Here is a 26,796-nt window from a genome sequence, read left to right as displayed (position 1 = left end):
AAGTATTAATTTGAACACAATAAAGAATCACACTAAAATCCCTGTAGGTAAGCCAAAGCCTCTTTAATAGCTCCAAGTACCCTTCACTTCTTGTTGAACTCATTTTTCTTCAAAGGAGCAATATTTTATTACTGATGTCGTTTTCAGTTGCCAGCAGGTGGTGAAAGTAAAAAGCCAACTGACTTTGTTGGCTTTGTTATTGTTTGTAAATTCTCTACAGGCAGCCCCTTCTTGCCTGGGCGTGGACCACCCCCACTTGGTATGCCACTGAGCAGAAGTATTTTTGATAAATAAAAATGTCTTTTCTTTAATATCACTATTTTTCAGTTTTTGCTAGTTGATAATATTGCAGATGTGCCTTATTTGAGCTACGTTGTGGTTTAGTCTGGGAACTTGATCACCATTTATAACTTCATTTCTAAGGGAAAAGGCACTTGGAGTTCCAAACGCTCTACATAGAGCATAACGCACTTGGAAGTCTGACTTCCTATTTTGTTTCTTATATTGCTGGCAAAAAGCCTTATGCACCTTTTAAAAGTCAGAGTCTGTATAACTGGGGCCTACTGAAGTTTGCTCATATTGCAGGGGAGTTTACAATTCACACTGTACAGAATGCTGGAAGTGTATGGGCTCCACACAATGCACCCAGCTCTGAGGACAGCTCTAGGGTTCAATCACAATGCACTGTTGTATGTGGTGCTTATTTTCATGGGGTCTCAGTTTGATCTCAGCATGCCCAAGTTTGTCTGTACAAGGCATGTTGTAAAAGGAGGTGCTATTGTATATTCTCATGTACTAGAGAGGAGACCTTGTGACTTGTGTGACACACTCAGAAAGAAACCAGGCCAGCCTTTCCTAATGTGTGTTGCATGGAGTCATATTCCTGCAAAATATTCCATAAAAGAGGGATGGAGAGAGAGAGGGAGAGGGAGAGACAAAGAGAGAAAATTGCCTCTTTGGTCAAATTTCAGCTATAGCAGCTGTGATGGGTACGTATTAGCATATTGCAGGCTGTCAGATGTCCTGTGGTGAGGAGACGTGCTTATCCTTGATCGTGGAATCAAATTTTACTGAGTACTAGTTAGGACTCCACTTTGGGATGTGTTAGGTTTTAAAATGCAGGGCAAGGAGCTCGTGAAGTATCTCTAAGATAATCTTCAGATTCTACCTTGGATGGGAGAATTAAAGTGGAAACGGTGGTGCTGGCACCGAGAGAAATGACTGACGACGCTTCTGAAGCCTGTGGCTGTGAAGACATGAGTTAGATGATGCCAGCAGAACATTCCCTGAAACTGAAATTTGAAAGCCAGTCCTTTTGGTAGTTTTTCAAGTGCCAGGCTGAAAGGGGATGTTTCCCCTGATCATTTCTTGGGTCCTTTGTCTGCGTGTTTACCTGGGCTGGGCTTTGGAATGAAAAGTGGGCTGAGGGGGCCCAATCCAGTGACTGGTGAGGCCAGGTTGTTCAGGTCTACTTGGGACTTGGGTCAGGATCAAATCTGCAATTCCAGGGATAGTTTTTATAACAAGGACAGGCTCCACACAGTCAAAATAGTCCCATTACCTTCTCTGCCCGTTCAGTTGAAAGACAGTAAATCGTAGCTTTTCTTGACACCATTAAAACCCTGAATATATGTAAAGAAGGGCTGTGTTCAGTCTCTCTCCCTACTGGTGAAAGAGGCTCCCATTTTGAGGTCAGGAAATAAATCTACATGTGGGGCCACAAGGAAAAACCACATAGCCTGTCTTGTTAGAGTTCTGGAATCATAGAATTACCGAGGTGGCTGCATCAGGTACCCACTTACTGAATTGCTAGGCAAGAGGACATGGAGCTTCTGTCCAGGAGACCCCAAAGGACACCCCTTGGATCTGGGGGACTGACCTTTGCTAAGCCCCACTTGGGAGCTTTCTTTCCAAAGAGATTTTTCTGGGTAGGGAGCTGCTAGATTAATAACGAAAGGTAATTAATCAGAGGTAGATGATATACAAGTGCTCGTTGCTATTTGTTGCACTGTATGGGGACAGCAGCTGTACTCACTTGCAGTAAGCTCTGGAAAAGGGGCATTTTCTTCTAATTATATCTCGATCTGTCATCACAGCCTGGTGCCCCTGATGCCATGTGCAGCCCCAGCTTAGTCTTTGGGCTTTTGGCTTTTTGTGCTTGTGAAGCCTTGGGACTGTTGTGCCCAAACAATGAGGACATTTCATGGCCCAACTCCCTAACCCATGGTCAGGCAGACAGCAGGCCCAGCTGCAGTGCCAGGTGGGCTGCCCTCATTGTTCCCACCGGGTAGGGAAGAGAGAACAGCCAGAAACTTCCCCTGTGTGTGCCAGTGCACGAGAAAGAGCATTTAAGGAGGACAAGCCTGCTTGTTCCATTCGTGTTTCTCTGGAGACCTGAGTAAGCTGAGCGCAGCAGGGCCTTGTTGCGGGAAGAACAGCTGTTGGGAGGCTCCAGGCTCCACTTCTGCGGCCCCTCACTCAGTTTTCCAGCGTGCCCGTCTGTAAAGCAGGGAGGCTACTCTCGTTCATTCCCTCGGGGCAATTGTGGGGATAAAAATGAGTAAAGAGAATAGGTTTAGGGGGAGGGGGAGGCAGTAGAGTGAAGTAGGGTGAGGAGTCACTCACAGTAGCAGTTTTTATTTAAAGTAGTAAACTGCCAGTAAGATCCCAGAGTGTTGGCAAGAAATTAGAGGTTTATGGGAAATAGTAATAAAGTGTTTCCATGAAGCAACCAGCGATCAGATGCACATGGAACATTCTTCAGAGTGGACCATATGCTAGGCCGTAAAAGAAGTCGCAATAAATTTGAAAGGATTAAAGTCATACAAAGTATGTTCTCCAACCACAATGGTATTAACTTAGAAATCAATAACAGAAGGAAACTGGGGAAATTCACAAATATATGGAAATGAAACAACATACTCCCAAGTAACCAATGGGTCGAAGAAGAATTCACAAGGGAAATTATAAAATACGTTGAAATCAATGAAAATGAAAACTCAGCATACAAAAATGTACCACATGCGGCTAAAACAGTGCTTCGAGTGAAATTAACAGCTGCAAATGCCTGTGTTCACATCTCACACTAATAGCCTAACTTTCTGCCTTAAGAAACTAGAGAAGAGCAAACTAAACTCAAGGCAAGCAGAAAGAAGGAAATAGTAAAGATTACAGTGGAAATAAATGAAATAGAGAATAGAAAAACAGTATAGAAAATCAGTGAGACTAAAAGCTGGTTCTTTGAAATGGTCAGCAAAATTGATAAACTTTGGCTACACTGATCAAGAAAAAGAAGGAATTATATCACTACTGAGCTTAAGAGAAATTAAAAGGATTATACGGGCATGCTATGGTCAACTAATACACTGCTGGGGGGAATGTAAAATGGTGCAGCCACTTCGGAAAATAGTCTGGCAGTTCCTCCAACTGTGAACTACACAGTTCCTGTGTGACCCAGCATTCCACACCCAAGAGAAATGAAAACATATATATCCACACATAAATTGTACACGAATGTTCATAGCATAGCCAAAAAGTGGAAACAACCCAAATGTCATCAACTGATGAATGGATAAGTACAATGTGGTCTATCCACACAGTGGAATATTACTTGGCCATAAAAAGGCATGGAGTCCTGATACATGCTATAGCATGGACGAACTTTGACAACATTATAATAAATGAAAGAAGCCAGACGTGAAAGAACACATTATATGACTCCATTTATATAAAATGTCCACAACAAGCAAATCCCTAGAGATAAAGTGGATTCTTTATGATTGCTTAGGTTGGGAGCGGGAATGGATAGTGACTGCAAATGGTTATGAGGTTTCTTTTGGGGTGATGCAAATGTTCTCAAATTAGATGGTTGTGATGGTTCAATTCTGTAAATATATAAAAACTAATCGCACAATTAATATGGGTGAATATTATGGTAGGTAAATTATATCTCAGTAAAGCTTTTTTTTTTTTTTTTTCCTTCCCTAAAAGAATACCACACAAACTGGTGTTAAAATGCGGCACCTGGCTGTGCCTGGCTGTCTGTCTGCCTTTCTCTTTTATGTCCCCTACCGCTACTCCCCCTCTCAGCTGAGGGACAAGATGTGCCATGCCATTTATTCAAGTCTTTAAAATTATATATTTCTCAGTGAAGCTTTATGTTTTTCCTTATTCAATCAGTTGCCTAGGAGATAGTGAGTCTTGAGGGATCGAGACGACACTGTTTTGCTAAGGATGACCTAAATATTAGATAATCAATTGGAGAAGGGTAGAGAACTGAATGTGGCATCGTATTGTTCATTTTGTGAGGAAAAAATGAGATTCCTTATAAATCAAAAGCCAAACCTCTTATATTCTAAATTCTGTGTTTCATACAGAGAGCCTCTGCTAGAAAGGAAAGAATCCATTTATGTTTCCGATTTTTCTTGCTATTGTCAGTAACTCTGCATTGGCTATTTTTGCTCATAAATCCTTATCCACAGCTCTGATGATTTCTTTAGGAAAGATTCTTAGACGTGGAATTACTGGACAAAAGCGTGTATATATTTTATGGGACTTTGATTCATTATTATCGATTGATTTCCTGAAGGCGTGCACCAGTCTGCACCACCACCAGAAGAGGGGAGACTGCTTTTTAGTGTTTTAAGTTTGAATTTCTCTGATTGAGTGCTTGAACATTTTAAAAAATTATTTATTTTTTAATTTATCAATATATAATGTAGTTGATTTTTGTGTCCCCTTACCAATTCCTCCTTTTCCCCCTTCCCTCTCCCCCACATCAGGATCATATCTGTTCACTTATCTTAACAAGTTCAAGGAATTATTGTGATTGTTGTGTCTTCTTCCCTCCCCGCCCCCATTTGTTTGTTTGTGTATGTGGGAGCTAATAGAAATACATGAACATTTTTTCTTCTGTCATTTGCTAGTAGTCATTGTTCTTTATATTGAGATCTTTATATTTTTCGTATTGATTAGTGTATTATTTGCCATTCATGGCAAATTTTGTCTCCCAGTTCGCTCTGCATCCTGTTTACAATTGGTTTTGATGTGCAGAAATAGTACATTTTTTATGTAGATTAGTATGTGGATGCTTGCTTTTGTGATTTCTCTGAATAAATTCTCACCCAATTTTTCTTCTTTTTTATAATGGCTTCATTTTTTACTTTAAAAACTTAATCTACATGGAATTTTGATGTATATTGTGAGGTTAGTATGCAAATTGATTTTTATTTTGTAATAGCCACTTTTCCAGGACCGTTTATTGAATAACCCAGACCTTTTTTCATGATTTTGTGTTAACTCATTTGTCATAGAATGTTGTTATATATATTACGGCCTTTTTTCTAGACTTTCAATTCTGTACCGTTACTTTATTTCACCATTCTTGCATCAATATGGTTAACTAACATGGCTTTATAATACATTTTAATATATAACATGGCAAGCCTTTTTCCTTCCTAGTATGACTCTTCAGCCAAAAACGTTTTGGCTACTCTCACTTGTTTACTCTAAAATCATGTCAAGTTTTTAAAATCCCACTGGGATTTTGATTTGAATTTCATTAAAATTATAAGTCAATTTAGAAAGAATTGACATTTTTCTAACTTTTTTGTTTAAAAGTTTTGTATTGTCATACAAACCGTCTTTATATACAAGTGTATAAGTGAAAACTTTTTCTCCCCAATCCCTCCTCTGCATACATCACAGTAGACTAATTCTTGCCAATTAGAACATATATCCCCTCCTGAATTCCAAGCAGCTAATTATAGCCATCTAGTGACATGAGATGTCACTCTCTATAGTCAAGTGTTATAGTTTTATTTGTGTAGTCTTGCTTCTTATAATGTTTTTTCTAGATAGATTGTAGTTGTTGGCTTTTGTAAAAAAAACAAAAAACAAAAAACTTTTCCTCATATTTTTTTCCCCTATTGCTGATCCGTAGAAGTATTTAACTTTTGAATATTTCTCTTATAATGGCCCTTTGTGGAAAATACTCTTATTAATTAAAAAATGTTCCCCTTTGATATTAAGAGAATTGCTAGTACTTATGAGTCACCAGCTTTCAGAAGGTGGATGTGTGGAGATTATAAAATGCTATATTGGGACAAATGACATTTAAGAAACAAAAATTCCTTCACTTGGATAGAACTTTACAGTGTGTGTGTAAGTATGTATCGTGTGTGTGTTAAGGAATTTTTATCTGTGTTAAGGAATTTTTATCCAAGTTAAGGAATTTTATACGTATGTATATATGCGTGTGTGTGTGCATACATATATATATATGAGAGAGAGAGAGATGGACAGAGTCACTCACTTCTTAGACTGTCACCATAAGATATGGTAAAAGAAGTGTCATTATGTGTCCATTTTAAAGGTAAGGAAACAGAGAGGAAGAGGTGAAAAATGACTTACCTAAGGCACCAATACGAAGCAGACGTGGGAGGTCTTTTGCTGCCTTCATTACACAAATGTGTATGCAGTAATATGAGTGATAGTGTCAGAAAAGCCTGAGTGAAGGGCTGATCCTAAATGACTATTTTTGGACATTTGTGGCTGCATTCTTAAAAAATTATTATTATTATTATTTTGGCAGCTGGCTGGTACAGGGATGGAACCTTGGACCTTGGTGTTATCAGCACCACTCTCTAACCAGCTGAGCTAACCAGCCAGCCCTCGCATTCGTTCTGTTAATGCACTTTTATTCTTCTGTGGGTTTTGTGCTTGTTTAGGTTTTGATTTTCTTTATAGACTTTAAGCTCCTTGATGGAAGAAGCCACATCTTATTTGTCTTGGAGCTAACTTTCATTGTTGAATGAAAGTATGTCTTTGTGGTCATACGCCCTTTTGAAAAATGAGTTACCAAAAGGAAAACTACCAGAAGGAGAACACACTTATGAGTTATATGTTTTAGGAGAAGCTGTTGAAATTCTGTGATTCAGATAAATTGTTTTGGGTTTCTAAGGGCTGAGGGAGAGAAAAGTCTTATTAAACATCTGTTTTTGAAAGTGGATTGTGAGAATAAGTACTGAAACTAGCTCTTGGCTTGAAAATGGGTGATTAGTAGAGAGTGAGAAGGTGAAATACAATTCTAAAGGAGGAAATTTGTTCCAGATCTTGAGGAACGAGATTGAAGGTGGAGTTAAGTTACAAGAGTAAACTCTGTGCTCTCAATTTTTCACATTTACTTGTATAACTTGAGATGAAAGTGGGAGAATGTGTCCAGGGTGAGGGAAGCTTTGGATTTCATGTGATTGTTTTAACTTGTATTTGATTTTTCACCCTTCCCCAAGGTATTCCAAATGAAGGTGTATTCTCTTCAATTTATTTTATGTACGATGGTGTGTGCACCCTTCCCTTTGTGTTGGAGTGTGTGGGCCGGGCATAGCTTTTCATTCCTTTCTGGGCTTCTCTCTCTCTGATATCTGGTTGCTCATCACCACCTTCATCAGCTCCAGGAAGGGAAATGGCTTGACCATCTGATTGTGTCAGTTTTGCTTGTCACAAACCCAGTATTATGACTTATCAGTGATAAGTATTGTTTTAAGATTTAAATGTAAATAACATCTATCCATATAACCACCAACAGCTGGCTTGTGGAAGATGCTGGAACTCCATAGCAGGGAGTTGCCAGCCCCTGGAGGGATGTTCTCCCCTCCCCCAGCTCTCTTCTCACTTCTTTTTCCTCTCTGTCCCCTTCCTTTCTCCCTAGGGCCAACTTGGGAGTATTGTCATTCCTTGTAAAGGAAAATCAAATTTCCAGAATGTTTTGCTGCTGGGTTTTCCCCTTATTTCTCTTAATCCTTTTCCTGTCATGTTATTTGATTGATTAAAGCAATCAAACGAACGTAGCACACTGTTAATAGTTATATATAACTGTTACATATATTACTACATATATAACTATTATATATAACTATACTTATAACAATTATATATATATACATATATAACTCAGAGAGAGAGAACTTTTATCTCTCTATATATAAAAGTTTAAGGAAAAAATGATACCAGCTGTTTTATGTTTGAGTATTAGAAAGCTTTAAAGCAACTCTTTGATAATACCGCTAGGAGTAATTTACTTCTTTGGAAGAAATTAGCTTCCTTTATATTTTACTTTTGACTAAATCATTGAAATAAAAGATAAGACACTTGAAGTTATGGACAAAGAGAAGAAACCCCCCCCAGTTACCGATGTGTCTGACACTGTGTGGACAGGGACAGAAGAACCAACATCAGCTAGGAATGGAAATTCTGTAGCTATTTCGTATGTATACATACACCTAAAAAAATTTACACTCTCCCTCCGAAGCTTTGGCCCTGTAGCTCTGCCCTTCTTTCACAGAACTCGTGTGCAACTCACATTAATGTTTAAGAGACTCCTTCCCTCCCTCTTTTCTTTATTCCTTTCTTCTTCCTCTAGCTTCCTCCCCATCCCTCTCTTGCCTACTCTCTAAGCTCCGTCCCATTCTGGAGTGGGTCCCTAGGGTGTGTATAGATGTGCATATATGTAAGTGTGTGTCATCACCTCTTATTTACATTTCCCCGGAGTTGATGTGAATCACATAAACCATTGAAATCCAGGGATGACCCATAACACGTTTGCAGTTTAGCTATTAGTCTTTTATTAGAAAGACTTAATTGTAGGATGCTATCTCACTTTTCTCACTACCTGCTGATCCTCTCCAGTGGAAGTAGGTGTTAATAAATTTAAAAATGACCAAACCTAGGTGGCAAGGAGGAAGAGAGGAAAGCCTCAGTTGGGTGGTTCTGCAGAATCAATCTCTCCCTCCCTCCATATCTTCATAAATTATGAACTGTATCGATCCATTCACATTGATGTATGAGCTCATTCTGCCAAAAGCCCAAGTTGAAGTAGAAAATGGAAAGTAATCATTTATTAGAGCTGATGAGTGTCAGCTTTGTACTGAAACAAAACAAAACCACACAGGCCTGGATGGCCTTCCTTTCAACCCTAAGATTACATGGCCTGAGCCAAATGGGCTGGGGATAACCAGCAAGACTTAATAACAGTCGACAAATATCTTGTCCATTTTCACTGGCTTAGAACTAGACTGTAAGTTCTCTGAGGCTGGAAAACCATTTATGTTCCTTTCTGTCCCTCATACTTCTGCCCAGAATGTTTCAGAGGCCTTCATTTGAGGACATTTGAGACATCTGTGTAATTCTCAGCTCTACCAGCCATTATTGATCTTGGGAAGGTCATTTCACCTTTTTAAGCATTAATTTCTTCATCTGCAAGTTGAAAGGTTGGTTGAGAAGTTTCCAGTATCTTTTAATCTAGGGACACTTTCTAAAAGATTCTGTTCCTATCTTCATTAGAATATAACTAGTTCTTCAGATCAGGGGCATGGTACTGTTTATATATAGTTCTCAAAGCATTTTAACTTGTGTGCCGTCATTTTGACTATTAAGCATTTTGAAATGATGAGATGCTTAAGGATCCCACTTCTCTTTGCAAACCCTTCCCAGGGTCCCCAGGAAGGACTATTGGGGTCTACTCTACATATCATCTACAACCAATTCTAGCTCTTACAGCTGACAAACGTTGTTGAATGAATCAGGTTCCCACATGACCTGCTGGAAGCTTCTGGAGAGCTTTAGAGGATTCTGGTTCTTGGCTGAGAAAGCCCCATTGTGATTTTGTTGAGTAATAAAGTTAAAATAATGTTTCTGCCTTTGGTAAACCACCAATTCTCGCCCACTCCATGGCAGTGCTGGTTTCTGCCAGTCTTTACTCAGTTTGATCGCACAGGGTTGAGCAGGTGGTGAGATGTGTATTCACTTTCCATTCAGCTCAGCATGCCTCCTCCAAAGGCTTTTTCATATTACCTCCATGTTTATTTCAATGGGCGTGAGATAAAATCATTCATGGTAAATTGGGTTAAATTGCAAACGCCAGGTGCCAATCTATTCCCTTCAGCCTTGTTGGGTAATGGCTGAAGCTTGCTAGCTATGACATGTTACTTTTGTCATGTTTACTATTTCAAAATGAGGTTTTAATAAAGACATAAAAAGGGATCAAGAAGGGATTCAAACAGATATTTGTACACCTATGTTCAGAGCAGCATTATTCACAATAGCCAAAAGGTAGAAGCAACCCAAGCGTTCATTGAGGATGAATGGATAAACAAAATGTGGTATATCCATACAATAGAATATTATTCAGCCTTAAAAAGGGAGGAAATTTTGATACATGTTACAACATGGATGAACCTTGAGGACATTATGCTAAGTGAAATAAGCTAGTCACAAAAGGACAAATACTATATGATTCCCATGGGCCAAATCTGGCACCACCTATTTTTGTAAATAAAGTTTTATTGGCACACAGCCACATCCATTTGTTTATGTATTGACTATGGCAGTATTCAGGCTACAATAGCAGAGTTGAGTAGGTGCCACAGAGACCCTGAGTGGCCCACAAAGCCTAAAATGTTTACTCTTTTGCCCTTTACAGAAAAAGTTAACCAACTCCTGCTGTAGACCAGTAGAAAAACTCAATTCTTGCCCTCCGTGAAGTTCATCTTGCAAAAGGAAATTTACTTATGTGTATGATATGGATTGTACCCCCCAAGTTTTATGTATTAGTAGCTTGGTCCCCACTGTGACTGTTAAGAGAGTGGGAAATCCTATTATGGTAATTGCAAGGTGGGGCCTGAAGAGGTGATTAGATTGTAGGACCATGCCCTAATGACTGGATTAAAAATGGTGGTCATGGGCATGGTTCTAAGGGCTTTAAAAGGAGAGTGCATGAGGAACCGTGTTCTCTCTGGTCTGTCATTTTCTGCCATGCAAGACCCCTGGGTCACTGTTGCTACTACCCAGACCTTCACCAGATGTATTCCCTGGACTTTGGACTTCCCAGCCTCAGAGACTGTAAGCAATAAATTTCATTTTCTTTATAAATCACCCAGTTCCAGGTATTTTGTTATAAGCAACAGAAATGGACTAATACAGAAAACTGTATATAGAAAACTATATAAGAAAGCCCATTGAGGTAAAAGACATTTAAATGCCAAAGAGAATATTTAAGTGCTGACAAAAATTAATCTTGTTGGGGAGATTAATGCACATTTATTTTTCTCTGCTGTTCCTTTCTCTATTCCATGAATGAATCTACATTCATTTTCTTGCCTCAAGATTTCTAGATTTACAATTTCTAAATTTATACTTTTCATGATGTTCAGTTCCCTCCCTCTGAGGGGGAGAGTAAAGGTGCAGATCAGTGTGGAAAGTGAAAAGTCTGAGTATGAGAGACCTTTTATTTAAATGCACCTTTGCACCTTTTCCGTGCTTACATGGAAAGTAGGACTTGTTTAAATAGATGAGAAAAGTCTTTATTTGCTTTGAACAAATAGGTAATATGTACTTTACTAACCTGTTAGTTTTTGGGGTTTTTTTTTCTTTAATCTGCTTAAAAACCTTCCCTTGCAGGTAGCTGAGTCCTTTTACCTGCACTGCTCATTTGCTTAGAAACCTGCAGTTTTCTGGATAATGCCCCTCCAGAGGGTCCTTGGCAACAAAACCATTTGTAGCCCCTGTAGGCAGCCCACAGTTCTGGCTTGTTTTGTTGTTCTGGTCACCACACAGTCAGCTATTCAGTATGGTAGCTTGTGTGCCACTGTGTTGTTTAGACCTCACTGCTTTAAAAAATTTTTTTGAGTTGAACAATTTCCTTTGGACTTACCTTCAGTTTTCTTAAACTTATTATAAAAATAATATGTGTTTAGTGTAAAAAATTAATAAAGTCACAGTATAAAGAGCATCAAATCCCTTCCCCTTATGATACTCACTAGAAGAGACCTGCTTCATGGTTATCTCTATGGAAGATTTCTGCATGTATACGTTAGGATGAACCATAAACAACTGCAGATAGTCAGCCACAGAAAGGTCAATTTCATATGGTATGACCTAATCCAAGTACATAGTGATACATACATATTTGTATTTTTTTAAAAACACAGATGGGATCATACTGTTTACACTGTATTGCAACTTTTATATGCAGTTGAAGAGAATCTTGGAAATCTTGGCCTATCAGTTCATTAGAGCCATGCCATTGTTTATTACCGTAGTCCCTTATCCAGGGGCAATATGTTTCAAGACCCCCAGTGGATGCCTGAAATTGCAGATAGTACTGTACCCTATATGTACTATGTTTTTTCTTATACATACTCATACATACCTATGATAAAGTTTAATTTATAAATTAGGCACAGTAAGAGATTAACAATAATATCTCCTAACAAAATAGAACAGTTACACTGTAATAAAAGTTATGTGAATGTGGTGTCTCTTGCTGTCTCTCTCACAATGCAATGCTGTAATGTTTTTGGACCATGGTTGACCGTGGGTAACTGAAACCGCGGATAAGAGGGGACTACTGTGGTCTGTGTGTAGAAACATCTATGGCTTAACTAACCAGTCCCCTAATTGAATGACATTTAGGATAATTCTGGTTTTTCACTCTTGTGAATAATGTAGCAGTGAACATTATAGATGTATCTTTGCACATTTTATGTGAGTTATCTCGAGTATAACTTCCTACTATTGGAATTACAGTTTTCTTGATTTTTAGATTTTGGGGGAAGAACTGGTTAGATGATGCCCGTCTCAGCTGGACTTGCTGACCTCAGGGTCCTTCAGCCTCTAGTGGTACCACAGAAATGGAACCTCAGTGGAAGTCAGCTCCTCCAGGCAAATCGTGTGCAGTTACAAACATTGACATGAACTTCCCTCCCTTCATGGGATGTTTATGTGTTCATTGCCCAGCAAGCACTGAAGACACACGCCAAGGATGACAGGGCAGCTGAGTGGGCTAGGAGCAAGGGGTGGGTACAAAGCCATATGGGTACCCGGAAGCCCTAGTGGCCTCTTTATCCCTGAGGGAGGAAAATCTTGTGGTGCTTTCCAGAATTTCAGCAGGTATAAAAGGGAAAGAAAAGTAGGGCTAGGTTGGGGGGGCGGGTAGAAGGCTGTGGCAGGTGTCAGCCTGCAAATTAGCTCTGCTCTGCTGGCCTCCCTGGAAAGGAGCATAGGCACTGAGCTCAGCTGAGCCAAGGTGCCAGATGACAGCACAGGGCTCTGGCCAGCCACTGACCCAAGTAATAAGAGGGCACTTGGCAAGCAGCCTCTGAATGCTGTGCCACGTGGCCATTTGTGGATCAGGACTTGTGAAGTTGCCTGATATGGTTCTTGTTATGATGTACTGCTCCAAAGCCTATGAGACATTCCAATGAACAGAGCCCAAATGCTATGTTTACTGCTTTATTATATATATAATTTCCCCCCACACCTTTGGGTTTCCTTGGAAATGATAATCTTGAAAGCAGGGATCAGGGGTTCTTAACTTTTTAAAATATTGCCATGGAAGCTGTATGCCAGTCTGGTGAAGCCTATGCACCCCTCTTCAGAATTCTGTTTGTAAATGAATAAAATAGAATCCATGGGATTACAATGGAAACCAATTACACTGAAATCCAGTTACCAAAATATTGCAGGAACACAAGTAAGACATATTCTTTATCGATGTGTTAAATAGCAAGATCCAGCAGTGGGTCTAGAAGCGATCATAATTTCGAAGTAGGGATGAGTGTAAATGATATTTCAAGATAACTGCAACTGTGAAATGAAGATATCTATCCGTGCAATGGGACATAAGTAAAATTCACAGGTGCTGCTACTACCAGTGTGGTATGTTGCCTATATTCATAGTGGAAATAAAGGCCAAATTGTAGTTAGAAGATAGTAAAAATAAAGATGTATTTTTCTTCCCATTCAAGTTTAGAACCCCTGAATTCTATCCACAGAAGCTAGTTAAGGAACTCTCCTTAAGGGGTTTAGACTTTTAGATACTGAAGAATAAATTGCAGGGATGTAAACTCCCATTTGCATCAGGAAAATTCATAAATACCTAGGTTTTCCCCTATTTGTTCTGATGGGGATGAGCAGGGAAACTATATTAGAAATGAGTCAAAATTTTAAAATATTTTGACTACCTGCAACAAAGATCTCCCCTTCCCCAAAGAGAGGGATATGTGGAATTTTGTCATTCTCTAAATCAGCCAGTACAGTGGCTGTTTTTGGTATTGATTTTTAAAAACTGGGAAACTTTAAATTTGTTTATGGTAGGTATTTTTTTCTCAGAATTCGCTAAGAATGGACAAGAGAGATCGACCCCAGATGAGGGTCATTAGGGTGTTCTAGACCTTCATCACAGTTCCTAAACTATTTGTTCTCTCTCTCCCTCCCCCTGTTCCCCCACTTCCCTTGCTCTCATCCCTTCATCTTGTTCCCTCCCTGCCCACGCCCCCCTTAACTGTAAAAGTTAGGGGTCTGATGTATGCATTTGTCAGCAGCAAAGTTTGAGCATGCCTGTAAAAATAGATATGTTAGAGGGAGTGTGTTGGATAGAAGGGAGAAATCTTGTTTATGCTCAACAAATAACTTATATTTAGAAGCTTCTTTCAATTTTTCCTTTGAAATTCTGTATTCTCATTTCACTTGAATGACTCTGCATGGAGCATTTAAAAGTAGATCAAACAAAACTCTATAAATATATTGAGTTCTTTTGGACATTTTGCTGAAATCAGCCTTGTTAAAGCAGGGGAAAGCAATGTGCTTTATGTATTGGATTTTCTCCTCTGAGAATCTGGACTCCCCCACCCCACCTCCCACCCCCAAGCAGAGAACTAGCTGCCTGGCTGGGAATGTTGGGCCAAGGCCATCTCGGGGAGGTGCCCCTTGGTGTGGCCTGCTGTAGGTTAGGTCTTTTGGATTGAGGAGCAAGCTGAAAGACCAAAGCCCATGCCTGGGACCAGCCCAAGGGAAGAGGAATAGCAGAAGGATGTTTAGAGACATCACTGATTTTGTTTTTCAGTATCATTCCTTTATCTCCAAGGGGAAGGGAAGGCTGGCGAAAAGAAAATTGGTTGAGCTAGTATAAATAATTAACAAAGCTGCCTTTTAACAGATTCATGAACGTAAAAGCCAAATGGAAAAGAGGGAGGGAGTCAGGTGGAAGCCAGCCCTCCTGTAAAGTAGGTCTGTCTCCATCGTCCTGATTTTATACATGAGAGAACTGGGCAAGGAGCCAAGAAGTGGTTGCGAGGCTGGGGCCACCAGGCTGTCTCGTCTCTGCTGTGAGCCCACGGTTCTCTTATGTGCTTTAATGCTTTCAGTGTGGACTATGTATCCACGAACAGTAAAACCAGAGCTTGTGCGTCCTTTCAGACAGCTAACTCCCACGCCATTTTAATAAGGTGGAGGACATCGAGTTCTTCGTGCCCATGGCACCAAATGTATAGATGTGGCTTCTAAGGAAATATCAGATGACAGTGTTAGCACTGAAAGTATCCATATGCAGCTTCTCCTTGCAGAAACTCAGCTTATTAAGTGATGGCCCTTTTCTGGCAGCAAAACTTGATTTTTTCTGGTCATGTGTTAGTAGACCAACTTTAATACTGCTTTCAGTGGCTTCTCTAAACTGGGCACTATGCTCTGGAGTTTCTTAGGCTAAGAGGGGACAGGATCCAGGGATTTGTGTCTCTTCCTTATTTTCCAGATATGTGGCACCCAGGCCCGCATATGATCAAGAGTGGGCATTTGTGATAAAACCACAGCATTGTAACCATGACGAGGCATACGTGGGTGTTAGTAAATGAGTTGAATTTGCTGAAAAAGGTGTGCATGAAAGAGCTGGGAGGTTTGGGGGTTGAAGGGGTGGATATAGACATAAATTGATACTCACAGGAGAGTAAAATATAGTGGAATGAGAGCAGTGCTAGAGAAAAGCAAAATGGTGGTTAGGGAACCCGAAGAGCTCCCCCCCACCCGTGGCTGAATGTGTGTGTTTGTGTTCCTATGAGCAAGTGAGCTCAGAAGATGGATATGGGTCCCTTCAACCCGCAGGGAGATGGCGGCTGCCTGGGCTGTGTGGGCCGGGGGAGTCAGGCCAGGGAAAACAACCTTGGATCAGTCCTTGATGGAATGTTGTGTACCAGCGTCTGATCAGAATAATGACTAGTGTGGGCTACAGGTGTGGAGCCAGTTCTCTTGACTCACACCTCCTACTGTGTTTATGGAGCACTCACAGCCAGTTGTCATTGGGAGGTCAGAGCCACCTTGTTAATTCAGCCTGCAAACAGTATCTTTCTGCCTGGTGCAATTAGTATTTATTTACTTGCAGAATAGGAACTAACTTTACTCTTAATGTCATCAACGCATGATCAGAAGGATATGTTTCATAATACGAGGTAATTATTTTAATAGGTGATTGTGATGTTTTACAAAAACGATTGCAGTGTATTACGTCCTCTTTGTAAAAACAAATTGATGTGCAGAAGCATTTAAATGAGTCTCTCTTTACGCTTTCCCTAATCTGCCTCCCCAAAAGTACCACTGTTATGTTGGGGTGTAGCCTTCTGTACCATTTTCTGTTGCTTACACACATGTATACACACACCTTTTCTCTCACTCATTTAATTATATTAGACTCTTATATTTTAGTTGAATAATTTATTAATAAACAGTTTTTTTAGTGCATACTCTGTGCTAGGTTGTGGCTGACCGGAGTAAGTAAAATATCCCATGGTGCTTACAGTTATGGAGTGTGGATTTGCGTTATTTATAAAATTGGGGTCATATTATACATATTATGTGATTTGGTCTTTTAACTTAATGTATTATGGACACCTTTTCACATCAGTATACATGGAGCTACTTGTCTTTAGCAGCTGCCTGGCTATGTCATGATTTATGTAGCCCTTTTTTTCTCAGTGGACATTCAGGCTATTTCATATGTAGATCTCTGTGCCTATATGCATTTGCTATTAGAAACAACGCTGCCTTGAAAATTCTTAGACATATATCTCTGCCTACTTAAAACAAATGTTTTCTGTCTTTTAAGAGGACCAAACTTAAAATCAAAGATACATATTTTCTCATGCATATATAGCCCTGCTCTACCATTTAGTATGGATAATTGACAGTGGACTGTACATTTGTAACAGGAAAGCAGTTGGGAATATATCAGCATGGTTTAGTATTACAGATGCTTCGGACGACGATGTTGATGGAGAATGAGGTACCTTTGACACACTGGCAAGAGTACAGGGTCCACCACCTTTTCATCCCTGTAGCTTCGACAATTCCAGATGGCATTGACTTGTAAGCACATGTTCATGGGTGCCCTGTTTAACACAACGTGGAGGCTTTTACTCTCTTTCTCTCCACCCTTCCTGTCCTCCCCCAATGCCCCTCTGACTATCTGGGAGCTTGTATTCACAAAACTGTGGCCCACAACAGGACATGAAATAGGTATTCATTAGTTCATTCATCCGTTCCTTTATCAAGGATAGATTGATTGTCTACTCAGACTGACACTGAGCTAGGTACTGGGGACCAAGGACAAGTAAGGGGGCAACAGCCACATCAACTAACGATGGTCCCATGTCTCTCTGTGTTCATGTCTGTGTGTTGGCCTCTCCTTCCCTGGGTATGTGACTCCTTTCACTGGGTTTTTCATACTTGCTCTGTCTTCCATTGTCTTCTGTTGGGCCGTCTGCCTGCTTCCAGGCTCCCTCCCCCATGCCGTCCTGCACACCCCTGATACCAGGCACTTCTCCCTGGATCGCTGTCCTCATCACACCTTGTCCCTCACTTCCCTGTCTGGAAACCTCCTCTGGTTTCTCATTGCCTATAAAATAAAGGATGGTTTCTCATCCTTAGCTTGGTATCCAGAGTACCCCAGAAATTCACTCCCAATCTGCCTTCCTGGTGTTATCTTGAGCTGGTGGAAGAAGAGGGCTGAAGACCACAACTTAGTTAACCCATGTGCCTTGGACAAGTTATCCAGCCTTCCTGTGCTCATGCATAAAATGGGGTCAGCACCCTGGACCTCATAGGGTCGGGGCGTGGACTTGAGGGAAGGCACAACACGTGTGGCGTGCAGTCCCTGGCACACAGCACACACTTCATGTTTGTTTCCTTCCTCTTCCTTATGTGACTTTTGACTTTACCTGTCTCCTTCTCCAGCCCCCATGGTCAGATGCCCTAATAAATGGTTCTTTACAGGTTCTACATTTTTCTCCTGTATTCTGGTGATATTTGGGAGAAAATGAGCACTGGCATAGCTATACATGCTTTTCAGATGACCTCTGCCTTTGAAGTAGCAGGCAAACGGATTCCCTGTTTTCTGCCATGCACAAATGTTGATTAGGCACATCCCTATGAGAATCAAACTAGCTCATCTCTGGGGACCACACTGTGCATTTCCACTGCAATAGTCCAGTTACAGCCAAGGGACCCATGCGGTCCTTTTTTTTTTTTTTTTTCGAGTGCCATTGGCTTCTAAAGTGTCCTCCTTTTCTTCTGAGTTGCATCACATGAAATGGGACTATGAGTGGCCATGTTTCCAGTAAAGGATATGAGGCAGAGTCCACAAGATCAGCAATTCCACTTTTTCTTCCCTTGCACCCCAAATCCACTGGATGTCCCAAGTTAAATGTGTGAGTCTCTACATTTATTTAGTTGAGTTCGTATTGTTTTTCCATCGTGAGATAGCTAGCCTGGCCTCTTGCATAAATCGAGGTTTCCAACTCCAGAACAGCTTCTTCGAGAAGCCAGCACGCTGCTCAGTACCGTGGGGAGAAGTCACACCCCCCAGCAATGTTTGCTAATGAATCATAGCAGAGACCTCCATCTTCTCCATGCTCCTTTCCCCCAGGAACACATTTCCAGAGCTAGAAACTACTTAGTCCAACTGTTACAAAGGTCTGCGAAATAAAGTCACAGCATGGCAGCACTCACCTGGGTTATGTATTAGGGAAATATGGTCAAATATTTAAAAGTCTGGTTTCTCTCCCTTGTGGGAAAAGACATTGAATGTAGGACCTAAAATAACATGGTCCTGGAAAAGTCCCATTTATTTTTGGCCTGACGCTCTTTTTTGGACAACAGTTGTATCTAGATGTCTCTCAAATTTGTCTGCACCTTAGACTCACCTGGGGAGCTTTTAAAATCCAGATGTTCAGACTGTCCCCTAGATCAGTGACATCAGAATCTCTAGAGGTGGGGCCCAGGTATCAGTATTTTTCCCTTTCCCCTAAAATTTTTATTCAGAAAAAGTTCAAATGGACAGAAAAGTTGTAACAACAGTGCAACAAACATCCACCTTTTTTTGTTTCTTATTAAACAGTGTGAAAGTAAGTTACAGACATCAAGACCCTTCATTCCTAAATACTTCAAAATGTGTCTCCTACGAACTAGGACATTCTGCTATGTAACCATAATAGAATTAACACACTCAGGAAATGTAACATTCATATAATGCTATTACCTAGTATTAGTCCATATTCAAATTTTCCCCAGTTCTCTCAATAATGTCCTTTATAGTTTTTTTTAAAAAAAAATCCAGAATCCAGTTAAGGATTATGCATTATATTTAGTTGAGTTCTCTAGCCTTTTAAAAATCTTTCGTGATATTGACTTAAAAAAAAGAAAATCAGGTCAGTTTTTGTAGACTGTCCCTCACTTTGGATTTGCATAATTGTTTCCTCATGGTTAGATTTAGGAGGAGTATTCTGTAGGTGATATTAAGTCCTTCTCAGTGCAGCCAATCAGGAGGCACGTGATGTTAATTTGTCCCATGATTGGCGCTGTTAGCTTGGATCACTTGGGTGAGGTTGTGTCTGCCAGCTTTCCATTCATAAGGGACCATTTTCCTTTTGTAATTAATAATCTGTGGGGAGATACTTTGAGATTTGTAAACGTCCTAATCGCTAATAAACTTTCACCCAGTAGTTGTAGCAACCATTGATTCTTGCCAGAATCAATTATTACTATCATGGCTATAAAAATGGTGATTGTCTATTTCTGTATTTATTAGTCGATATTCTTTTGTAAAAAAGAGCTTTCACTTCTCATCCCATAACTACCTATCTAATTTTATCCATCTGTCCATCTAGCTACCTATTAAACATATCACTATGGACTCATGAATTTTTTTTTGAAATGAATAAATTGTAACACATCCCCCAGTACATGCTGTTATTGTCCCAAATTTGGCTGGTGGAAGCCCTGTCAAGCCGACTCGTGTGTTGTTTTGAAATCACCCCTCAAGTGTTTGAGTACTTCATTTTGCCACAACCAGATATTTCAGTCTCATGTCGTATTTTCTTTGCCACAGCCCTGGAAGAAGCCATTTTTCTATGGAGACCTAGTTCCTCAGGAACTGCCATTTAGGAAGCCATCAGCAATTGTATGAAACTCCTCAGGTGATTTCAATGTGCAGCCAAGCATGAGCACCACTGGGTTAGAGTCTTCCAATGGGAGACCACCCGTTCCCACAAGGCTCTTCCCATCACCTGTAATTTGTGGTGCTGATTCGTTGGTGAAGTTTAGATTTTCATGAGCATTATCACGCAGGGAGACAGGTTTAAATGCAGGTTCCTGGCCTCAACCCCAGAGAGTGAGTTCAATAGGTCTGCCATGCACATTAACATTCTGGCACAGGTCCTCCCTAGGCCATGCCTGGAGAACATGCCAGAAGTAACCCTGGAAACTGGGAATTAGGGGCTTCTTCTGATTTTCCTCTTTGACTTTATGAGTGTTTTCTCTCTTGAAATATGATTTCAGGATACTGCCATGTTCTCTAGGAATGTGGTGAGGATCCATTTGACTAGTTTAATGGATTCCTTGAAAATACCAAGATTCAAACCCTCGTAGTTTTACTCTTGTTTTGTCATGAGGGATGTGGGATGTAAGAAAAAAAAAATAAAAAGACCGTGTGGGTGTGGGAAATTTTCAGTTGACCCAAAGACTTTTCTCATCCACTACATCATTTGACACATTTTCATGATTATTGAATGAACTGGCCTGGTAAAGTTTGTGTGTCTCGTTTCTGGGACTGGGAGCATCCTTATCAGTTTCTGCTCTTATTTTCGGAGCAGGTGAATGTGCTGCCCTGCCTCCCTGTCCGACCAGCTTCATTTCATCAAAACTGGGGCCTCCCTAGTCCCCACTTCCCAGCAGCTGTAAGGAAATGCTAGTCCTTTTTGCAGTCTCAAGACCCAGAGCTGAGAATTCTTATTAAGAACAGTCAGAAGTGGGAGGCAGTGTCTCTGGAGTTGCATTGCCTGGTTTGAAATCCTCGACCCTCTGCTTACTAGCTCTGTACCCTCTGGTGAATACTTGATCTCTGTGTGCCTCCTGAGTCTCCTTATCTGGAAAAAGGGGATCAGTAATGTACCCCAGAGGTTCAGTGTGAGGACTGAGTGGAATAATACGTGTAAAGCACTTAGCAGTCTCTGGTACATAGTAAGTGCTCAGTAAATGTTAGCCTTTATTATTTCGCTAAACAAAGCTGGTCATGAATGGAAGGTGGCTATGGGGTCTAGTGAGAGAGTTACTTTTTTGGTAAGCCATATGTGCACATACGTTTGCATGTATGTAGATAAAACTTGTGTCCATTCCTTTCGTCAGTTATTTGTGAGGAGTTAGGTGGCCCTGCCTAGAAAACAGTGACACAGGCAGGCAATGGTGCTGATGTGAATGAGGAAAGTCATGCATCTGCTCCCCTTTCCAGTTGTTCCAGTATAGACTCAGATTGTTGGCCATGATCAGCAAACATAGTTAATTTTTTAAAGAAAACTTTTCTTTTGAGACTCAGTTTATTCCGTAGAAAAACAGCCCAATAAAATGTGTTAAAACTAGAGTTTCTATGAAGAACTCCATGCCCAGTTCATCTGAGCATGAAGGCAGCAGCTCAAACTAAGGGATTCCAAACCCCAGGTGTAGGCAGGTCGTTTGTTTTTTTCCTCCAGTTTATACCAGCTATTGAAAGGGGTTGGTCTTATCATCTACCTATCTCTTTGCAGAAGGTCAAGACACACTAGTAAACATCAATTAAAAGCCAAGAGAAGAAGAAAAAGAAAAACCAGCATATGACATCCTTAAACTTTCTTAAGTTTAAGATGGATGGTCTAACTAAAACACAATTTCTCCCAACTTCAAGCATTCCCCTTGAACTGGGTTGTAGGTCAGGCAGAACTGGCAATCAAGTTCAAATCAGTGATACGCTGGAACTGAGGCCTAGAAAAACAGTAGTCTGAGAGTTTGGGGGCTGTCTGTAATGAGAGAGCCACAGCAAGGACCTAGGGCGATCTTATGCAGTGTTGCAGGAAGCAGTTAAATACAGACTGCAGGGAATTTGGGACAATATGTGACCAAACTGGTTCATTTGGCACTGGAGAGAGAGCTCTGAACTCAGGCCCAGGAAATACTGCCACTTACTAGCTTGGTGACCTGGGGTAAGTCACTGACCTTGGGTTTCCTCATTTGCAAAATGGTTGCTCATTCTGGCTCTTTCCTTTTCACTCGTGGTTTGCAGGAGGAGATAGGGTGATGGGTATCAGAAGTGCTTTAGAAATGATCATGAGCTGTCCTCGTGTGAGGGGGAACAATTTTGTGCTTGGGTCAGGTCGGGTGACCTTTACCACCAACCATCTCTGGGTTCCTCCCCTATGCCCTCTGTATGGGTTATTTTTCTTGGTATGTTGGCAGTGTGCTTTATGCCACCAATTGAGTGACCTTCTTAGAGGCTTTTAACAGATATTGACTAGCTTGGCAGAGAGAAAGTAGTGAATGCATCATTCTTCTGATACCAGGCAAGCCTTTGTGGAAGTCTGATACAGAGATTTGGTTTGAGAGTAATCTGATTATTCTGTTCCAGGTCCTGAATCCGTTCGGTTAGTCTTTTCTCTAAGAATATATATCACTCTCTTCTTTGCCATTTGTGCATTGTTGGGTTAGATGCTACTTTTTACAGAGGGCTTTTTGAAGATATGAACTTAGTTATGTATAAGTTGTATGGTTTTAGCTAACACTAGATCTTGAGATGTTATTTTTAAGTCACTTTGGTCAGGACTTTGGTGACGTTTGTGCTTGGTGAGTGTTGGTTTTCAGACATTTGTCATTTTACTTGTTTCATGTTCAGATTTGTGTCTGCAGAGTTTGCTTTTAACATATCATCTAGCAAATGAAAGCTCTTAAAGATTTATAGTAGAACCTCATCTTAAGGGGTATTATGGGGCCAGGAGAGTCACAGGGCGCAGGAGAGGGGTGCCAACATCACTTTGTCATCTGGACTTTCTTTGCTAGAATGATAAATCTGGATTCTTTTTGGCACAGAGTACTCAATTTGCCTTCTGTCAAGTTGAAAGCCATGGTGTAGTGGTGGCATCCTTTGCACTGGAATACCACTCCTCCTGAATTCCCACCTTGGAGAAGCAAGTTGGGGTGGGCCCTCTGTCCCAGGAGAAACAGGCCCTCCTTGGGGCTACACAGCCTGCTGACAGTGCTGTTTGCACCTGGAAGCTTGGGATTTTGCAAAAGGGGTGGACAGTATTTGTGTAGTTGCCAAAGATGTGATTAGACAAGATATTGATTCTGAACTTCTGCCTTCCTCGCTCTGTTCAACCCTGTTCTTCCTTAGTGAGACATAGGCAGAGAAAAATGGAACAGAGAGAACTAGGCCACTGGCTTTTGAAAAATATTGATTAGGGAACACATCCGATATAGTGCAGAGACCTTCCCCTTTGTGTGATGTCCTGCTGCTTGTGGGCCTTAATGTGCCCTGTGATCACCACTCCAGGGACATCCTTTCTCAAGGTAAAGATAAGGGGGAAAATAAAAAAAGAATCCCTGTAGGTAGTATCCAGAAATAATTGAAACGTTTCTAAATGTGTTTGTTTGAAGTCGTTGATCCCTTTGGTTTTCTAGGGCATGTGGTGGCACAAAGGAAGGGTGCGTGGTAGCCAGCCAGCAGCAGCAAACTTCTGGGCTGTGTCGGTCTCACTTCCAATCTCCATCCACCTCTCCCTGGCTTGGGCCTCCACTGCTGCATGTCTGTCTGTCTGTCTCTCTCTTTCTCACATATACACCTTCCAACATGCATGTCCTCGCTCCCCACAATGCCCATCTGTGGTGTGGATGTGCTGTGGACAGCCTTGTCTATACTTGAACCAGCTGTAAGCTAGGGGCTCCCAGATGGGCCACACTGCGTGAGTGAGGTGGTGTAACCTTGAGTGTCCTCTGGTCAAGCGAAGTGTGATCCTGGCTTTTATCTAGATTTGACTGGGTTGGTTCTGTGTAATCAGGCAGGGAGCCTGTTAATGGATGCCCTGGGACAGAGGGAAGAGGATAGAAGTGGATTTGTTGAACCCTGTGGGACATTTGGAATGGTACCAAAAGTAGGCTGAAATCTAATTGGCCTTTGCTTATCAGGCCCAAGTTTCAGCATGCTGAAAGGGTGATGATTAGTAAGAAAAAGGCCAGGGTACTTTATCTTTTCCTTTGCACATTTGGGAAAAATTCCCTCTGCCTTGCTAGCATTAGGAGCAGACCATTCTTTTTTCTCTACCACATCACATCAGCTTTCGTTTAAAATCAACAGTAGCAAATACAAAGCCCCATCCATGGAAAACAGTTTAAGGCAACACTGTGCTCCAGTGCTTCAGGGGTGGGGTTTCTGCCTTCTGCACCAATGGATCGGTTTCTCATATCCATGCCTTCCTGACCCAGCAGCTTTTAAAAGACCAAGAAGCATTGCTCTGCTTTCTACTGCCTCCTCTAAGAGACCAGGGCTGCTGTGCCTCTAGCCATGTCCCAGAGAGCATATTTGAGACAAGTCAGCTTAATTTGCCTGCATGCCTAGGAAGCCTCTTTAAAATTTCATTTTGGGAGAAGAGCTGTATCTAAATATTTTGCTTTTCCCATCCAGGTGAGCGACGGAGGCGCCGATGCCGGGTGGCATTCAGCTACCTGCCCCAGAATGATGACGAGCTTGAGCTGAAAGTGGGCGATGTCATTGAGGTGGTAGGAGAGGTAAGTGAGGCTGCAGGCAGTGCGGTGGCCACTTACATGCCCCCAGGAGTCCTTGCTGCGGGATATTGGCCTGGACGCATTGGATGTTAGAACCCAAGAGACCTTAGAGATCATCTAGTTGAGTCTCCTCTCTGAGGAAATGGGTTCCCTGAGAGGGATGTCCCCAAGCCAGTTGGGGTCAGATGTGGGGCCATTTGAAACCATTGTCTTTCTAACACAGCATACTAAATACGTCTGAAATTCCAACCCAGTGCCACCAATTTTCTCTTCTGCTTTAGTTGATAATAAACTCTGGGCATCCAGAGTGGCCCGGATCCATCTCTAGAGTATGGATTCAGTATTCATTGTGGGAGACACTGGATTTAGAGGGAAGGAAAAGAAGTGATATTTATTAGAAGACCTAGTGTGTGGCTGGCATGACAAGGTTCTTTACACATTAGCCCATTTACTCATCTCAACCACTTTATCTTGTAGATGAGGAAAGATGCTCAGGAGTCCCCAGGTGAAGGCAGGGCTGAGGGTCGAAGCCAGGTCCAGCTGACTGGAGAGCCTTGGTCATTGTGCAGCGCCACGTTCCCCTCCCTGGCTGCTCAGAGCCACTCCGGCTGGTGAAAGGTCCCTTCACACATTGGGAGGGGCTTCTAGGGCTCTGTTCCCTCATGCCTGGGGGATCCTGGGTTTCAGACTTAGAACCTCATCATTCATTCTGCTTCAACACTTGTATCTGTACATAGAAATACAGTTTTCCAACTGCTTTCATTTCCTCGAGACCCTTTTACCTTACACAAACCCAGGATTTATAGAAAAGGAAGTTAGAAGTTGAGGAGGACTTTCATTAAACTATCCTGTGGGTGGAAGTGGCAGGACTGATGATGCTAGAAGCCAGATTTTCTGATTCTCATACAAACCTGATGTGAGCCTGTGTCAGAGTTTTATTTAACTCCTTAACAAGGGGATCTGTAAGATGGTAAGGCTGGCTCAGAGAGAATTGTGAAAGAGCAAAGTACTTATAATGACTGAAATTAAAAAATACTTGATTAAGGTTTCTAAATTAGATGCAAAACTACATAGTGTCCTATAGGGCAATTAAACTGTAACCTTTGAGGTGATCTTTTCTAGAGGACAAATCATTTGCATCTCTGCTGGTCAAAATTTATTTTCATTGCTATCTGGCAAGAATCATTTGCATTGCTTTCAGTTTTCTACCAGTTAACATCCACACTAACAGAGTTGTAAGCTAACCTCATAAATAGTAAATACTATGCCAGACAAAGGTGCATGTCCCTAGAGAAGCAGTTAATGGGGTTCTCAGTGTGGCATGGGGAGGACATGCAGTAACCCTTTTGGCCTATTTCTGAGTTTTGGGTAATTTGTATTAACTTGCCATTTATCCTTTTTTAATCCCTAGTGTCAACCAGAACACATAGGAAACATTTACTGAAAGTTGAGTGAGTAAATAATAAATGGACAACAGAGTAGAACATTGATTTCAATGGTAGAATGATAAATTCCTTAAGACCGTAGCATGGAGGAAATTCCAGAAGAAAAAAATAAACAGATGTGACTAATAAAAAAATATACATAATTTTGGGATGATTTGAAGCTAGTACAGCTAAAGAAAGAACAACAAATAGGAAAATATTTGCAATAAATTGGCAAAGTTATTGTATATGTGATGTATGAAAATATATTAGGAAGCTACTTTAACAATGATAAATGATAGATAAGTTTGCCATAAACACAAATCCCACAAAGGGAAAAGATCTTAGCCATGAGAAAATGTTCCACCCTGCTATAATTAAAGAAATACAAATTAAGACAATAATGGGTTCCTACTTTCAAAAATCCTAAGAAAATATTTAAATGGTAAGACTGTTGGCAAAGCTTAGAAGA

General features: G+C 41.0%; 1 protein-coding gene across 6 annotated transcripts in view; it reads left to right on the top strand.

Moving 5' to 3' along the window:
- SH3KBP1 (SH3 domain containing kinase binding protein 1) overlaps window positions 1-26,796 on the top strand; it is a 188,824-nt gene that overhangs the window by 6,594 nt on the left and 155,434 nt on the right. For all 6 annotated transcript variants that reach the window (XM_063083073.1, XM_063083070.1, XM_063083072.1 and 3 more), the window contains exon 2: window positions 24,800-24,903. In XM_063083073.1, the coding sequence (XP_062939143.1) occupies window positions 24,800-24,903 (104 nt within the window). The remainder of the gene's footprint in view (window positions 1-24,799; window positions 24,904-26,796) is intronic.

Source organism: Cynocephalus volans, chromosome X (genome assembly GCF_027409185.1).
Source record: "Cynocephalus volans isolate mCynVol1 chromosome X, mCynVol1.pri, whole genome shotgun sequence".
NCBI lineage: Eukaryota > Metazoa > Chordata > Mammalia > Dermoptera > Cynocephalidae > Cynocephalus > Cynocephalus volans.
The sequence above is the reverse complement of the archived record's forward strand: the minus strand, read 5'-3'. Positions and strand labels throughout refer to the sequence as shown.